Source organism: Suncus etruscus, chromosome 6, assembly GCF_024139225.1.
Source record: "Suncus etruscus isolate mSunEtr1 chromosome 6, mSunEtr1.pri.cur, whole genome shotgun sequence".
In the NCBI taxonomy this organism is placed as follows: Eukaryota; Metazoa; Chordata; class Mammalia; order Eulipotyphla; family Soricidae; genus Suncus; species Suncus etruscus.
Genome location: NC_064853.1, coordinates 37,544,867 through 37,561,861, shown reverse-complemented (window position 1 = coordinate 37,561,861; position 16,995 = coordinate 37,544,867). Strand labels below are relative to the sequence as shown.

General features: G+C 44.8%; 1 protein-coding gene across 1 annotated transcript in view; it reads right to left on the bottom strand.

The window, feature by feature from the left end:
• The window catches only part of PPT1 (palmitoyl-protein thioesterase 1), a 29,752-nt gene extending 18,363 nt beyond the window's left edge, over positions 1-11,389 (bottom strand). Inside the window, exons 1-2 of the mRNA XM_049774971.1 lie at positions 11,269-11,389; positions 54-163 (exon numbers count right to left, since the gene is read on the bottom strand). Of these exons, the coding sequence (XP_049630928.1) occupies positions 54-163; positions 11,269-11,383 (225 nt within the window). The 5' untranslated portion in view covers positions 11,384-11,389. The remainder of the gene's footprint in view (positions 1-53; positions 164-11,268) is intronic.
• Between the last annotated feature and the right edge of the window lie 5,606 nt (positions 11,390-16,995).

The following is a 16,995-nucleotide window of genomic DNA, read 5'->3' as shown; positions in this document are numbered from 1 at the left end:
TCTAGGAAGTCAGTTATCACCGTTAAAAGGAACAATGAGATGGGGACTCTTACCTGCCTCACTGTCTTCCCGATCTTTAAAGGTAAGACGTAAATTCCTGGTATTTTTTCCTCCACCATTTTTTTAATAGCACCCATGCTTTGCGGGTTGCAACAACTATCTCCTAGAAAACAAAGAGAACAATGGGTGGATAAGAATCAAAGCAAATTTTTTGTTTTGTTTTGTTTTTTGGGCCACTCCTGGTGTTCATGGGTTACTCCTGGCTCTACTCACACCCAGCAGTGTTCAGGAATGAACAATCACTTACTCCTTGTTCTGAATTCACAATTCATTCCTTGCAGGACACAGAGGATTATATGGTGTACCAGAGATCAAACTCAGCTTGGCTGTGTGCAAGGTAAATACCCTAAATATCCACTATACTATCACTCTGGCTCTGAGTTTTCAAAATAAAGAAAAAAAAATTTTTTTTTTTTTTGGTTTTTGGGCCACACCGGGCGGTGCTCAGGGGTTACTCCTGGCTATCTGCTCAGAAATAGCTCCTGGCAGGCACGGGGGACCATATGGGACATCGGGATTCGAACCAACCACCTTTGGTCCTGGATCGCCTGATTGCAAGGCAAACACAACTGTGCTATCTCTCCGGGCCCCAAAATAAAATAAAGAATTTTAATACTCAGAATAAACAAAGAATTCCGAAGTTAAGATGATAACCTAATTAAAAAGTGGGGGTGGGGGGACCTGAGCAGACTCCAGAGAAGACATACAAAATTGGGGCAACCAGCACAAGGAAAATATGTTCAACTTTGGCACCAGAGAGCCAGCACAGAAGAGAAGGAAGGCATTAGGCTAAGGAGGTTTGAACTCTGGCACAGCATATGGTCTGTGTCACTAAGAGTGATCCCTGGGGCCGGAGAGATAGCACACATCGTAGGGCATTTGCCTTGCACACAGCCGATCCAGGTCGGTTTGAATCCCAATCCCAGCATCCCATATGGTCCCCGAGCCTGGCAGGGGCAATAATTTCTGAGTGCAGGAATAACCCCAGATACTGCCAGGTATGAACCAAAACAAACAAACAAAAAAGAGTGATCCCTGAGCAAAAAGCCAGGAGTAATCCCTAATCACAGTTGAGTGTTGGCCCTACCCACAAAAAAAAAAAAAAAAAAAAAGTTCAACTTCACCAGCCCCTGCAGAAACATTTCTTTTTGTTTGTTTGTTTGTTTGTTTGTTTTTGAGTCACACCCGGTGCTCAGGGGTTACTCCTGGCTGTCTGCTCAGAAATAGCTCCTGGCAGGCACGGGGGACCATGTGGGAAACCGGGATTCAAACCAATCACCTTTGGTCCTGGATCGGCTGCTTGAAAGGCAAACGCCACTGTGCTATCTCTCCCAGCCCAGAAACATTTCTTGTGACCCTACCAAGAAAATCAAAGACTTGCTGCTTATTGTCTGGGAATAGTATATAAACCCACGACAATCCAGAAAAATAAGGACACAGTAGGGGAGCTAGCTCAATAGGTTGAGAACATACTTTGCAGGCATGAGTCCAGGTTCATGTCCTGCCACCTGTTGTGGTCCATGGAGCACAACCAGGAGTGAGTCTTAAGCACAGAACTCCAGGAGTAGTCCCTGAGCATCCCCATTAGTAACCTAAAAAAAAAAAAAAAATGAAAACAAGAATAATGTGAAGTTCAAGTTTGATGAAGCATATTCCTTTGTACCTTGGGCTTCACAGTGAAAAAGAAAATGAGGGCCGGGCGGTGGCGCTAGAGGTAAGGTGCCTGCCTTGCCTGCGCTAGCCTAGGACGGACAGCGGTTCTATCCCCCGGCATCCCATATGGTCCCCCAAGCCAGGAGCGACTTCTGAGCGCATAGCCAGGAGTAACCCCTGAGCGTTACTGGGTGTGGCCCAAAAACCAAAAAAAAAAAAGAAAAGAAAAAGAAAATGAAACTGAATTAAATCCCTCCCACCACATTTGGCAGAAAAAGAACTGGAATAAAGCTAGTATGTTGGGGCCAGTGAGATAGCATGGAGGTAAGGCAGTTGGTTAGAAGGACGGTGGTTCGAATCCCGGCCTCCCATATGGTCCCCTGTGCCTGCCAAGGGCGATTTCTGAGCATAGAGCCAGGAGTAACCCTTGAGCGCTGCCGGGTGTGATCTAAAAACAAAAAACAAAATAAAGCTAGTATGCTGATTGGAACTGTATTAAAAAACTTTTAATTTAAAAAAATGGAGGGTCAAAGAGAAAGCTAAAAGGAATAAAATACATACCCTGCATAGGAGAGGTCCTATTTGATCTCTAGAACACCGAGACCCCTCCATCACTGCAGGTATGGTCCTAGAAACCCCTAGCACTTCCAGGGAGGCCCCTATATTTATTTTTGATTTGGGGGCCCAACCTGGTGGTACTTGGGAGCTACTTCCAGCTCTGTGCTAACATATCATTCCTAGCTGGGGCCAGAACAATAGCACAGCTGGTAGGGCATTTGCAATGCACGTGGCTGATCCAGGTTCAATCCCTGGCAACCCATATGGTCCCCCAAACCTGCCAGGAGTAATTTCTGAGTACAGAGCCAGAAGTAAGGCCTGAACGCTGCTGGCTGTAGCCTCAAAAAAAAAAAAAAAAATCATTCATAGTGGTACTCAGGAGATCATGTGGTGCTGAAGACAAAACCTGAATCCCTCTCATGTAAAGCATGCACTATAGTCCACTGAGATACCTGTCTGATCCACTTCATCTATTTTGTTTGCTTTTTTTTTTGGGGGGGGGGGTTTGGTTTTTGGCTCACACCCAGAAGCGCTCAGGAGTTACTCCTGGCTCTACGGTCAGAAACAGCTCCTGGGAGGCTCGGGGGACCATAGAGGATGCCGGGATTCGAAGCAAAGTTCTTCTGCATGCAAGGCAAACGCCCTACCTCCATGCTATCTCTCCGGCTCCTGCTTTTTATTTTGGGGCATACTCAGCTGTTAGGTATTTGGAGGTCTTTATCATATTTCTCTTCAATATCAGTTTCCCTACACTCAGCAATGTCCAGGTTTTATTCCTGGCTCTGTACTCAGGAAATACTCCTGGTGGTGCTGATCCATGTACATTAGGACAGGGACCCCAACACTGGGAGCTCCCCCCTATGTTCAGGAAAGCCCTGTGGGAGGCTGTCATGGAAACCAGCAGCCTGGCTTCCCAGGAGTGAGGTGGTACCTCAAGGGACTTGGCGAGCTGCCCGTCTCTCTCCTGCTGCTTTCACTGATAGCCTTGTACCCCCAGGTCTTCTGGGCCAACCCAAATATAGTGTGAACCCCAACCCCAGCACCTTGGGATGAAGGTGAGGCATGGAGAGGGAAAGAGTGGTGTGGACACCCTAGCTTTAAGAATTGCTCTATTGGGGGCCCTGAGAGATAGCACAGCGGCGTTTGCCTTGCAAGCAGCCGATCCAGAACCAAAGGTGGTTGGTTCGAATCCTGGTGTCCCATATGGTCCCCCGTGCCTGCCAGGAGCTATTTCTGAGCAGACAGCCAGGAGTAACCCCTGAGCACCGCCGGGTGTGGCCCAAAAACCAAAAAAAAAAAAAAAAAAAGAATTGCTCTATTGGGCCCGGAGAGATAGCACAGCGGTGTTTGCCTTGCAAGCATCCGATCCAGGACCTAAGGTTGTTGGTTTGAATCCCAGTGTCCCATATGGTCCCCCGTGCCTGCCAGGAGCTATTTCTGAGCAGACAGCCAGGAGTAACCCCTGAGCACCGCCGGGTGTAGCCCAAAAACAAAAACAAAAACAAAAAGAATTGCTCTATTAATGAGTCCTTCTCCCTCTTCCCCCCCTTCAAGAAACTGCCCACTAGTATTCCACCCAGAGCAGAGGTAGGCTTGCCACCCCAACACCCTGAGAAAGGGTAACCCTCTTAGTTTGTCTTTTGCCCTTCATCCCTATGGTTAAAGATAAACAGCAGACAGATAAGATTCATAAATATGGACATATATATTTATATATATTTAAATAAGTAAATGCAGGGCTAGAGCTATAGTACAGTGAATAGGAAGCTTGTCTTGCATGCAGCTGACCAAGATTCAATATCTGGCCTCCTATATACTCCCCCAAGCACCACCAGTAGTGATTACTGAGTCAGAATCACAAGTTACCCTTGAGCATTACTGGGTGTGGCCCAAAAAGGAAAAAAAATCTCTAATTTAAAAAGAAAGCAAACAACAATAAGCTACTATGTCACACCTACTAGATAGATTTTACTTGGGAAAAATGTTTGGCTTTTTTACTGAAAAAATAGCTAGTGTTGGCAAGAATAACGAGAAATAGGAATTCATGTTCACTGCTTGTGGAAACGGAATCTGCTGCAGTCACTGTGAAAAGGCATATTTCCTCAAAAAGTCACGTACACAATTACAGTATGAATAAGCAATTCCACTTCTAGATTTCAATCTGACAGAAATGAAAACTTATGTTCAGACAGAAATCTTGTACATGAATATTTACAGCAGTATTGTTTATAATGACCAAAAAAATAATTAAAAGGAGGGCCCGGAGAGATAGCACAGCGGTGTTTGCCTTGCAAGCAGCCTATCCAGGACCAAAGGTGGTTGGTTCGAATCCCGGTGTCCCATATGGTCCCCCGTGCCTGCCAGGAGCTATTTCTGAGCAGACAGCCAGGAGTAACCCCTGAGCACTGTGTGGCCCAAAAAAACAAAACAAAACAAAACAAAAAAATAATTAAAAGGCTCACCGGTGGATAAACTAAGTGTACTCTAAATCCACAAGGAGTATTATATTCAATCACAAAAAGGATTGAGGAGCCACGATGATAGCACAGTGGGTAGGGTACTGGCTTAACATGTGGCCCATCTAGATTCAATCCCCAGCATCCCATAAGATCCCCCAGCACACCAAGAGTGATCCCTGAGCAGAGTCAGGAGTAACCCCAGAGCACCAATAGGTGTAAGCACCCCCTTAAAAAAAAAAGGATGAAGTACTGAGAAAGATAGTACAGTAAGTAGAGCATTGGCCTGGCATGCCGCCAACCCAGTTTCCATTCCTAGCACTGGAACACAGAGGTAGGGGTAAGCCCTAAATACAGTCAGGTATGGCCCTATATCAACCCTTCCCCACCAAACAAAGGGAGAAAGCAATGAAGTATTGACAATGATACAATGTCGATGAACCTGAAAAACATTCTTTTTTTGAGTGGGGGGTCATACCCAGCAGCACTCAGGGGTTACAACTGGCTCTACGCTCAGAAATCACTCCTGGCAGGCTCGGGGGACTATATGGGATGCCGGGATTCAAACCACCATCCTTCAGCATGCAAGGCAAACGCACTACCTCTGAGAAAACATTCTCAAAGAAATAAACAGAGTCAATAAGTCACATACTCTAAAATTGCCTTTATAAGACATATCCTTATAGGCAAATCTATAGGGACAGAAAACGGTCAGGAAATTGGAGAGGGGAAGTAAGGTATAATCAGGTAGGAGGTACAAGTGTTTTCTGGGGTAATAAAGATAAAATCAGGGCCCGGAGAGATAGCACAGCGGCGTTTGCCTTGCAAGCAGCTGATCCAGGACCAAAGGTGGTTGGTTTGAATCCCGGTGTCCCTTATGGTCCCCCGTGCCTGCCAGGAGCTAATTCTGAGCAGACACCGGGTGTGGCCCAATAAATAAATAAATAAATAAATAAATAAATAAATAAATAAATAAATAAATAAAAATAAAGATAAAATCAGTGCCTTACAATATTGTGGTTAGGGGCCGGCGAGGTGGCGCTAGAGGTAAGGTGTCTGCCTTGCAAGCGCTAGCCAAGGAAAGATCGCAACCGCGGTTCGATCCCCCGGTGTCCCATATGGTCCCCCCAAGCCAGGGGCAATTTCTGAGCACTTAGCCAGGAGTAACCCCTGAGCATCAAACAGGTGTGGCCCGAAAAACAAAAAAAAGAAAAAAAGAAAAAAAAAATATTGTGGTTAACTAAGTAACCATAAATTCAGGCTTGATTTTTAAATTATATAACTGTATGTTATAGAGACTTCACCTTATTAAGAAAAAGAGAGAGCTATTGTATAAAAAGTAGGGTGCTATTAGCAAGATAGGGTACTATAATATACCCTATACAATATAGAATACTATAAGCAATAGAATAATGGGTAGGGTACTTGCCTTGCATGTAGCCAACCCAGGTTCAATCCCTGGCATCTCATATGGTCCCCTGGGCACCACCAGGAGTGATTCCTGAGTGCAAAGCCAGGCTAAACCCCTGAGCATTGCTGGATGTGACACAAAAACAAAAATCAAAATAAGACAAGACAAAAAAAAAAAAGAAAGAAAAAACAAAACAGAAAGAAAAAAATAGTGAAGAAAAAGAAAATAAGAAAAATTTGCTAGAATGCCCAACTTTGAAAGCCCACACACTATTACACAGACACCAAATAAACAAATGGGGCTGCTGAGAGAAGTGAGGTTGCAGATTCTATTATTCCCTTCCTATTGGAAACCCCTGGGGTTAAGAGACTCAAAATTGCTGTGGAGGGGCTGGAGAGATAGCATGGACATAGGGCATTTGCCTTGCATGCAGAAGGACAGTGGTTCAAATTCCAGCATCCCATATGGTCCCCCGAGCCTGCCAGGAGTGATTTCTGAGCATAGAACCAAGAGTAATCCCTGAGCACTGCTGGGCATGACCCAAAAACAAAACAAAACAAAACAAAAAAACTGCTGTGGAATGTGATTTTGGTTCAGGACTAGTACTCTGGTAAAATGAGTGAAGTATCAAGAATGCCACATTTGAGGTATATTCACTCTTAGGTTCTGCAAGTGCTGACCTTGAACTTGTACTTATGTTTTGGAGTGTTATTTTCTGTTTCAAGGAACCAAAACTAAGAGCAGGAAGCAGGTTACTGACCACTTAGTAGAAGTAGATTAAGATCATTTGCTATTTGAAATTTAAGATCCCATTTTCAGGTCAGAGTGATAGTACAGCAGGCACAGCATTTCCTTTAAACCCAGTCAGGTTTGGTATCTGGCATCCCATTTGGTCCGCTGAGCACTGCCAAGAGTAATCTTTGGGTATTGCTGGGTGTGGCCCCCAAAAATAAAGAACCCATTTTCAACCTAGGAGGAAACTTAGGAATTAGAGGGTGGAGGAAAGCACAAATACCCAGTTATGCTCAGGGGTTACTCCTAGCTCTATGCTCAGGGATCTGTCCTGAAAGGGCTTATGGAACCATGAGTAGTGCTGGAGATTGAATCCAGGTCAGCCAAATGCAAGGCATGCACCTTACCTGCTGTACTATCTTTCTGACGCTCAAAATTGGCTCCTATATTTTTTAACTTTATTTATTATTGATTGATTAATTGGTTGGTTTTTGGGCCACACCTTGTAGCCCAAATTATGCTCAGGGGTTACTCCTGGCTCTGCACTCAGGGATTTCTCCCTGGCAGCTGGGAGACCATATGGGATGCTAGGAATCGAACTGAGTCCCTCCCAGGTCAGCCCTATGCAAAGCAAATGCCCTACAGATGTGCTATCTCTCCGGCCCCCCAAAATTGGCTCTTATGGAAAGGCTAAGACCTAAAGTTTCTTCTACTTCCTTCATAATAACATTCACTACATCAAACTGCAGTTATGGAGCTGCTGTCCATATATATATACTGTCTGGTCGGACATTGAGTATCCTATTCTTCTTTCTTCTACTCTATCTTTAGGCACAGAACCTGAGAAGAACTGTTCAGACTTGCTGACTCTTAATTCCTCTGAATGTTTTCCTTTAACCTGTTCCAAGTCTCTCACTCCCACTATGCCCCCAATGCTCCTTTTATCAAGGTCATTGTTGATCTTCCTATTGCTAAATCCACCAGCCAACTAGGGCCCTTATTTTACTTTACCTGTCAACAACATTCCATACATTAATTACATCCTTCCGCTTAAAGCATTTGCACCTGTCCTCTAGGACACTGCACTCTCTACCTCCCTATTTCTTTGTTGTTGTTGTTTGTTTGTTTGTTTGTTTGTTTTGGGGGCACACCTGGTGACACTCAGATTACTCCTGGCTATATGCTCACAAATCACTCCTGGCTTGGGGGACCATATGGGACGCCAGGATTCGAACCACCTGGGATTCAAACCACCATCTGTCCTGGATCAGCAGCGTGAAAGGCAAATGCCCTACTGCTGTACTATCGCTTCGGCCACTCCCTGACTGTTTCATTGTTTTTTCTTCTGCTAGTTCTTTCTCATCTTCACAACCTCAAAATGTTGGAGGGCCTCAGATCTAAAACTTCTCTTCCTTTGGATATTCTAACTTTCCAGGCAGTCTTGTTCAGTCTAGTCTAGTGGCTTTAAATAACAGTCAAGTTATTTAATACATTGAAGGCTTCCAACTTAAACCTCCACTCTATTATCTGTTTAATACACTGAACTTCAAATACATCAACATCTCCTGGATGTCTAACAACCATCCAAAATTAGTAAACCCAAAAACAAACACTTGACTTTCTCTCCTTCCTCCTTATAAACATCCTTATCATGATAAAATAACAACTTCATTCTTCTGAATGTCCAGACCCAAACCCCTGGGAACAACCTTGACTCCTTTCCCTCTGTTCTACATCTAATCTATTAGCAAACTCTGTTGTTTCTACTGTTGAAATCTTCCAAATTTTGACACATTTCCACCTTTCCACCACCAGTATACTATTGCAAGTCACCCCATCACTTATTTAACTTATAGCTGCCTCTGCAAATATCTTCGGCCTCTATTATCTTCTAGTTTCCTTTTAAGATATAAACCAGATCCTCCTATTCATCTGCTCAAAATTTTCCCTTCCTCTCACCCCTTCACCACCTTAATAGACCCAACATCTATTGGGTCTACCAAAAGCATCTGCCTTTGTCTCAAAACTCCTACTTTGGAAGGAGGGAGGAAGAAAGGAAGCAATAGCACAGGGCGGTAGAAACTGCCAGGAGTGATTTCTGAGCAAAGAACCAGGAGTAATCCCTGAGCACTACTGGGTGTAGCTACCCTCCCCCAAAAAAACTCTCCTAATTTAGGGCCAGAGAATTAGACAGATAGTACAGTGGGTAGGGCATCTGCCTTGTATGCAGCCAAGCCCAGTTCAATCCCTGGAATCCCTTATGGTACTCCTAAACCTGCCAAGAATAATTCCTGAGTGCAGAGCCAGGAGTAACCCCTGGGCACCACCAGGTATAGCCCCCAAAACAAAAACAAAACAAAACCCTGGGGCCAGAGAGATAGCATGGAGGTAATGTGTTTGCCTACCATGCAGAAGGTCGGTGGTTCAAATCCCGGCCGAGCCTGCCAGGAGTGATTTTGGAGCAAAGAGCCAGGAGTAACCCCTGACTGTTGCCGGGTATGACCCAAAAACAAAAAACAAACAAACAAACAAAAAACCCTACTTTCTTATTTTGCTCAATAGCTATTCCAACCACAATGACCAGAATGTTGATCCTTAAACACAGTTATCATAATTCTGCCGTGGAGCATTTACTGTTCCTTCTACAGTATATTCACATACATCTTCCCTCATCCATTTCAGGTTTTCACTCTTTATTTTACTCTATAAAATTGCAAGCCTTTGGGGCCGGAGAGATAGCATGGAGACAAGGCATTTCCCTTGCAAGCAGAAGGACAGTGGTTCGAATCCCGGCATCCCATATGGTCCCCCGAGCCTGCCAGAGCGATTTCTGAGCATAAAGCCTTTCTGAGTGTAGAGCCAGGAGTAACCCCTGAGCGCCGCTGGGTGTGACCCAAAAACCAAAAAAAAAAAAAAAAAAAAAATTGCAAGCCTTCACTTTAAGTCTTTCGATAAATACATATACTTTATTGTTTGCTTGTTTGGGTAGAACTCAAAGCTTACTCCTGGCTCTGTGCTCAGGGATCACTCCTGGAAGTTCTGACAGACCATAAGTGGTATAAGTAAACAACCAGGGTCTACTGTGTAGAAGACAAGTGAAATGTACTTGTGCTATTTCTCTGTCCCCCATTTCTTTTCTTTTTTTCTGTCTTTTTTTATTTTTTTGTTTTTGTTTTGGGGCCACACCCAGGAGCACACAGGGATTATTACTGGCTCTGCACTCAGACAATACTCATAGAGAGTTCTGGAAGTCATATGGAGTGCTGAGGATAGAACCAGGGTTGGCCACGTGCAAGTCAAATGCCCTATCACTGTGCTATTGCTCAGGGCCCTCTTTCTTTAAATGGTTTGTCTTTGTCACTGAAAATGTTCTACAAGAGCAAAGAATCTGTTCTATTTCATTCATTACTGTATACTAATTAATAGGTGTTAAAAGTAGACATGAACTGCTCCCTCTTCCCTCTCTGTATTTCTCCCTTTTCTTTCCCTCACTACTTCTTCCTCTCTCCTCTCCTTTCTCACCCTCTCTCCCCTTTCTCTCTTCCTCACTTTGTCTCCCTCTCCCTCCTTTTCCCACCCTCTACCTCTCCACCACCCTCTCTACCCTTGTTTTTCCTCTCTCTATCTCACCATGTCTTTCTTCCTCTCTTCCCTCTTTCTCTTTCCTCTCCCTCTCTCTTCCCTGTCCCCCATTCTCTCCCCTCCCTGCTTCTCTCCCTCTTCCTCTCTTTCCCTCTCTCTCCTTCCTCTTTCCTTATTCTCTTCCTCTAGCTCTCTCTCTCCCTCCCTCTCCCACTTCCACTCTCCTTTTCTCCTTCTTCCTTTGCACAGCTAGGTGTGGTCCCCAAAAATCAAATTAAATTCAAATGTTTTCTATTGTAAGAATGAATAAAAATATGACGTGGTGGGGCCGGAGCGATAGCACATCGACAGGGCATTTGCCTCGCATACTGCTGACCCAGGACGGACCTCGATTCAATCCCCGGCGTCCCATATGGTCCCCCAAAGCCAGGGGTGATTTTTGAGTGCGTAGCCAGGAGTAACCCATAAGCGTCACCGGGTGTGGGCCAAAAATCAAATAAAATAAAATAAAATAATAAAATATGGCTTGGTCACGAAGCCACATACAATGTGGCTCTTCTCCTTAAGACCCAGGTACTGCACCCTGACGCCATCAGGACTGAAACAAAGACAGCACGTAAAACCCTGTGCGAGTTCACCCGCCGACAGCTCCTTCCCCTTCTCCCATTCTAATGCACAGTGGCCCCCAATCCTAATATTGCTGGAACTGTCAGTGGTGTGTCACCAGTGACTTGCCCCTCCACACTCGCACATTGCAGAAGGAACCCAGGCTGGGAGAGGGCAGAGTCGCTAGACCCGCTGACCGAGACCACTCACCCATCCCATGCCAGAGCACCAGCGGCAGTGGCGCAGGCGGGTCGCCGCGCATCGCGGCGGCCAAGGACCAGGACAGCAAAAGCACCAACAAACGCAGCGCCCTGGGCGACGCCATCTTGAACTGTCACGTGACGCGCTCGCCCTGCAGCCCGGCCTGGCTGGCTGGGGCTCGGGCTTTTGTAACTGCGGTGGAGTGTGGGCGTTGACCCAAGTTTGCCCAAGGAGATCGCTGGCCAAGATAATCAAGGGCTTGCGAGACAACATTTGCTCAGCGCTTACTCCACGTCGTACAATATTCTGAGTGCCTTACAACTCTTGACTGATGTAACTTCGGAGTCAAGCTGTAGTATACGGCTCCCGAATAAAGTACTGAGAATTCAGATCCAGTGGCCAAGTCCACGGAGATAGCAAATTGTGGGGTGAGAACTCGGTACTCTTTTTTTTCTTCTTTTTGGTTTTTGGGCCACACCCGGCGGTGCCCAGGGGTTACTCCTGGCTGTCTGCTCAGAAATAGCGTCTGGCAGGCACGGGGGACCATATGGGACACCGGGATTCGAACCAACCACCTTTGGTGGTTTGCTTGCAAGGCAAACGCCACTGTGCTATCTCTCCGGGCCAGAACTCGGTACTCTTTTTTTTTTGTTTGTTTTGTTTTGTTTTTTGGGTCACACCCGGCAGCGCTCAGGGGTTACTCCTGGCTCTATGCTCAGAAATCGCTCCTGGCAGGCTCAGGGGACCATATGGGACACCGGGATTTGAACCGATGACCTTCTGCATGAAAGGCAAACACCTTACCCTCCATGCTATCTCTGAGAACTCGGTACTCTTAATCACTGCATTGTTCTTGACATTTTAGGGAGTGGAATGGGCGTGGGTCACACCCAGTGATACTGGAGGTGACTGCAGGGTGGTGTGATGGGGACCATATGGGAATCAAGCAGGGCCAGTGGCATGCAAGATAAGGGCCTGCACCCCTGAATCTTTCTGATTCTGTACTTGCTTTCTCCTTGAAAAAACCATTTGAGGGAAGCCAGAGAGGTAACACAGCGGTAGGGCGTTTGCCTTGCACATGTGGCCAACTCAGGATGGACTTATGATTCTATCCCCAGCATCCTATATGATCCCCTGAACCTGCCAGGAGTAATTTCTGAGCGCAGAGCCAGGAGGAACCCCTGAGTGCTGCTGCTGGGTGTGGCCCCAAAGCAAAAACAAAACAAATATAACGAAAAACAATGTGAGAAAGGAATAAAGGAGCAAATGACTCATCTCTATTAGAAACGCAAGTAGGGGAGTGGTTTCAAGAGTGGACTAGTTCTGAGACTGATAAATTTTTCACTGGCAAGATTGCAAGTGGGAGGAGTCTTGAGAGATAGTAGAGATTAAGGTGATTTTCCTTGTACCTGACTAACCAGGGTTGATTCCTGGCAGTTCGATATCTCCAGTCGTGCTTCCTAAGCACAGGAATAACCTCTGAGCATCACTGGATATGGCCCAAAAACTGAAAACAACGAAAAAAGACCTAAATGTAGATGATTCCTTCACCAATCTTCACCAGTCACCAACCAGTCACAAGCTTTGTTTTTCTGATTATGGGACCTCTGGGAATGCTTTGGAGTGAATGAGGTATTTTGCTTGAACAAATCATGCATGCATCTTTAAGGAGAGAAGATAGACACAGAAAGTTCTCTTAGATATCTATCTATCTATCTATCTATCTATCTATCTATCTATCTATCTATCTATCAAGAAACATAGTAGGGAAATAACAAATGAACAAAAACAACAGAAACCCAGAATTGGTCTTCAGTAAGAAGCTAACCATAAGGGGACTGGAGAGATAGCAGAGCAGTAGGGCATTTGCCTTGCACGAAGCCAATCCAGGACAGGAATGATTTCTGAGCGCAAAGCCAGGAGTAACCCCTGAGCGCTACCAGGTGAGACCCCCCCCCCAAAAAAAAGAAGCTGGCCACAAGGAGGGTATAAGCCAGGTCACTGGAACAATGATGGGGGGAAACAGACAGACACTCTGGTAGAGGGTGTGGTGCTGCAATATTTTATATATGAAACCATACTATTAACAGTGTTTTAAATCATGGTGTCTAAAATAGTCATTTGATACAAAATTTTCTTTCTTTATTTATTTGTGGGGGGGTCACACCAGGTGGTGCTTAGGCTCAGAAATCACTCCTGGTAGTCATCACCATATGGGATGCTGGGATTTGAACCCCCGTCCTTCCTGGATCGGCCCAGGTTTAATCTTCTGTATCCTATATGGTTCCTCAATCCCCTCCAGTAATGATCCCTGAGCAGAGAGAGAGTCAGGAGTAAGCTGAGTACAACTGGATGTGAGCCTAAAACAAAACAAAAATTTTATCTACATGCTTATTTGTCTATTATTCTATATGCATAAAGCAATGAAATATAATTAGAATTATGGAAGCAAAATGTTAATAACTTGGTTAATGGGGTTTTAGAAATGTTTTGTGTATTGTTTCTTTTTGACATTACATAAAGTCCTTCTTTTTTTTGTTTGTTTGTTTTTGGTTTTTTGGCCACACCTGACAACAGCACTCAGGGATTACTCCTGGCTCTATGCTCAGAAATTGCTTCTGGGGGCCGGAGAGATAGCATGGAGGTAAGGCGTTTGCCTTTCATGCAGGAAGTCATGGGTTCGAATCCCGGCGTCCCATATGGTCCCCCATGCCTGCCAGGAACAATTTCTGAGCCTGGAGCCAGGAATAACCCCTGAGCACTGCCGGATGTGACCCAAAAACCACACACACAAAAAAAGAAACCCAAAACTAAAGAAATTGCTTCTGGCAGGCTCAGGGGACCATATGGGATGCTGGGAATTGAACCGGAGTCTGTCTGGGGTTGGCTGCATGCAAGGCAAATGCCTTACTGCTGTGTTATCGCTTCGGCCCCCCCCAAATTCCTTTACTCCTGGTTATGTGCTTAGAAATCACTCCTGGCTTGGGGACCATATGAGATGCTGGAGACCAAACCCAGGTTCGTTCTGGGTCAGCCGCGTACAAGGCCAACGCCCTACACTGTGCTATTGCTGCAGTCTCTAATCAAATTATTTTTAAAAGTCATCATATGGAGAGGTAACAGCACTGTTCTTACTTCCTCTGAATTTGGTTTTAAGAGGAATTATATAATGAGAGACAAGAGAAGTTCTTGGCTTAAGTTAATTCCATGTTGTTAGTTTAATAAGCAGCCTCCTCCACTTATTAATATAATAAAAAGCAAGAACCTGCAAAGCCTGCATTTCAAAGTAACTTCAAGAAGTACTGAAAAAAAAAAAAGAAGTACTGAAAGCTAATGAGCTAGGTAGCTCTTCCTTGAATAGACCATGAACATTAGGAACATAGAGAAATAACTAAATTCTCAAAGTTTTCAGTTTTATTTCATCTCCCTCCCTCCCTCCCTTCTTCTCCCTCCCTCTCTCTCTCTCTCTCTCTCTCTCTCTCTGTCTCTCTCTCTCTTAGAGAGCCCAGTTAAAACAAAAAATATTAATTTAAAACAACCAAGTTAAAATTGTTTACAAAGAGCCAGAGTGACAGACAGTAGGGTAGGGCTTGCACACAACTGACCCAAGCATTTCATATGGTCCCCCAAGCCATCCAGGAGCGATTTCTGAGTACAAAGCTAGGAGTAACTCCTGAGCACCACCAGGTGTAGGAAAAAAAAATACTTTGCCAGTCTCAAAAAGCTTCTTTTTGATTAGCTCTCACTTTGGGCTCTGTTCTCTACCTGCCTGGTCTCATTTTAGCAAGAGTCCTGCTAAGTCAGTTTAGCAAGAATCTGATATCCTTTATATCTATTTTGTTTGTTTTGTTTTGGGGCCACACCCCATGGCACTCAGGGGTTACTCCTGGTTCTATGCCAGAAATTGCTCCTGGTAAGCTCGGGGGACCATAAAGGATGCCAAGAATCAAACTCAGGTCTTTATATAGGCAAACGCCTTACCACTGTTCTATGTGGCTCACATCCTTCATATCTGATAACCACTGGAAGTTGTTCAACCTCCTTGTTCCCCATCAATGTCAAAATACTGCCCTGGCACTTAGCCACAATTCTGTTAGACAGTGTATAAAGATATACCACCTTCTGGTGTTTCCTCTTTTTTTGTTTGTTTGTTTGTTTGTTTATGGGCTACACTCAGTGGCACTCAGGGTTACTCCTGGCTCTGCACTCAAAAATCACTTCTGGCAGGCTCAGGGGACAATATGGGATGCTGGTGATCAAAATCTAGTCAACCATGTGAAAAGCAAATGCCCTATATTCTATGCTACCCCTTTGGCCCCTGATGTTCCTCTTTACAATTTATTTTCCCACTGATTTTCCCATCTTCTTCCTTGTCTGTAAATTCCTAGCAGCAATTGTTAAATTTGAGATTAAGGGCTGGAGAGATAGCATGGAGGTAAGGCGTTTGCCTTTCATGCAGGAGGTCATCGGTTCGAATCCCAGCGTCCCATATGGTCCCCCGTGCCTGCCAGGAGCAATTTCTGAGCATGAAGCCAGGAGTAACCCCTGAGCACTGCCGGGTGTGACCCAAAAACTACCAAAAAAAAAAAAAATTTGAGATTAAACTTTGTTTTGCTAAAGTTAGTCTCCCATACTGTATTAACATTGAGTAAAAATTGGACTTAAATGCTTTTGTCTAGTTTCTGATATTGCTCTTTGTCCTAGTCTCTTTACAATACTTCCTCCTTCAAAATATTTTAAAACATTCACTGCTAGGGATAACAAATCTCATACCTTCAGAGATGATCTGGTTTGTGTTTGCTTGCCTACTTACTGGATTTGTTTTCTTTTGGACACCAGACTTCCCACTCAGTCACATGAAGAAATAAGTCTGTGTGTTAGCCTGATTTGCTTCACTCTTACCATTTATCCCTAACAGGTAAGAAAGTGTGAATCAGGGGGCCGGGCGGTGGCGCTAGAGGTAAGGTGCCTGCCTTGCCTGCGCTAGCCTAGGACGGACCACTGTTCGATCCCCCGGCGTCCCATATGGTCCCCCAAGCCAGGAGCGACTTCTGAGCGCATAGCCAGGAGTAACCCCTGAGTGTCAAATGGGTGTGGCCCAAAAACCAAAAAAAAAAAAAAAAAAAGAAAGTGTGAATCTTACAAGATTGGAGAGGTTAATTATCAACAGGGAGAAGTGGGTGAAGAGGGTGAAAGGTGGGAAAATGTAATACATGAAATCATATCAGCAATAGTGCTGTAAGTTCCAGTGCCAAAAATCTTTAACTTAAAATGTGGCTGTGAGGGAAGCAGACACTGGCAAAGGTGTTGGTATTGGAACATTGTACTCCTGAAACCCAACTCTGTAATTCAGGGTGGCTACATAAAATTAAATAAATAAAAGTGTGTTTCTTACCATCTTCAAGTATCATTCAGGGGCATTCCTGAGGGAACCTTCTGCTCTTATCTCACCTTTTATGCAAATCTAATATCTTTCCCTCTTCTTTATAATTTATTATTGTGGGTTTGGGCCACATCTGGTGATGCTCAGTGGTTATTTCTGGCTGCTCTGCACTCAAGAATTACTCCTGGTGGGGCTGGAAAGGTGGTGCTAGAGATAAGGCATCTGCCTTGCAAGTGCTAGCCTTGGAGGGACTGCAGTTCAATCCCTTGGCATCCCAGGAGCAATTTCTGAGCGCATTGCCAGGAGTAACCCCTGAGCATCTAATGGGTGTGGCCCTAAAAAACAAAAAGAAG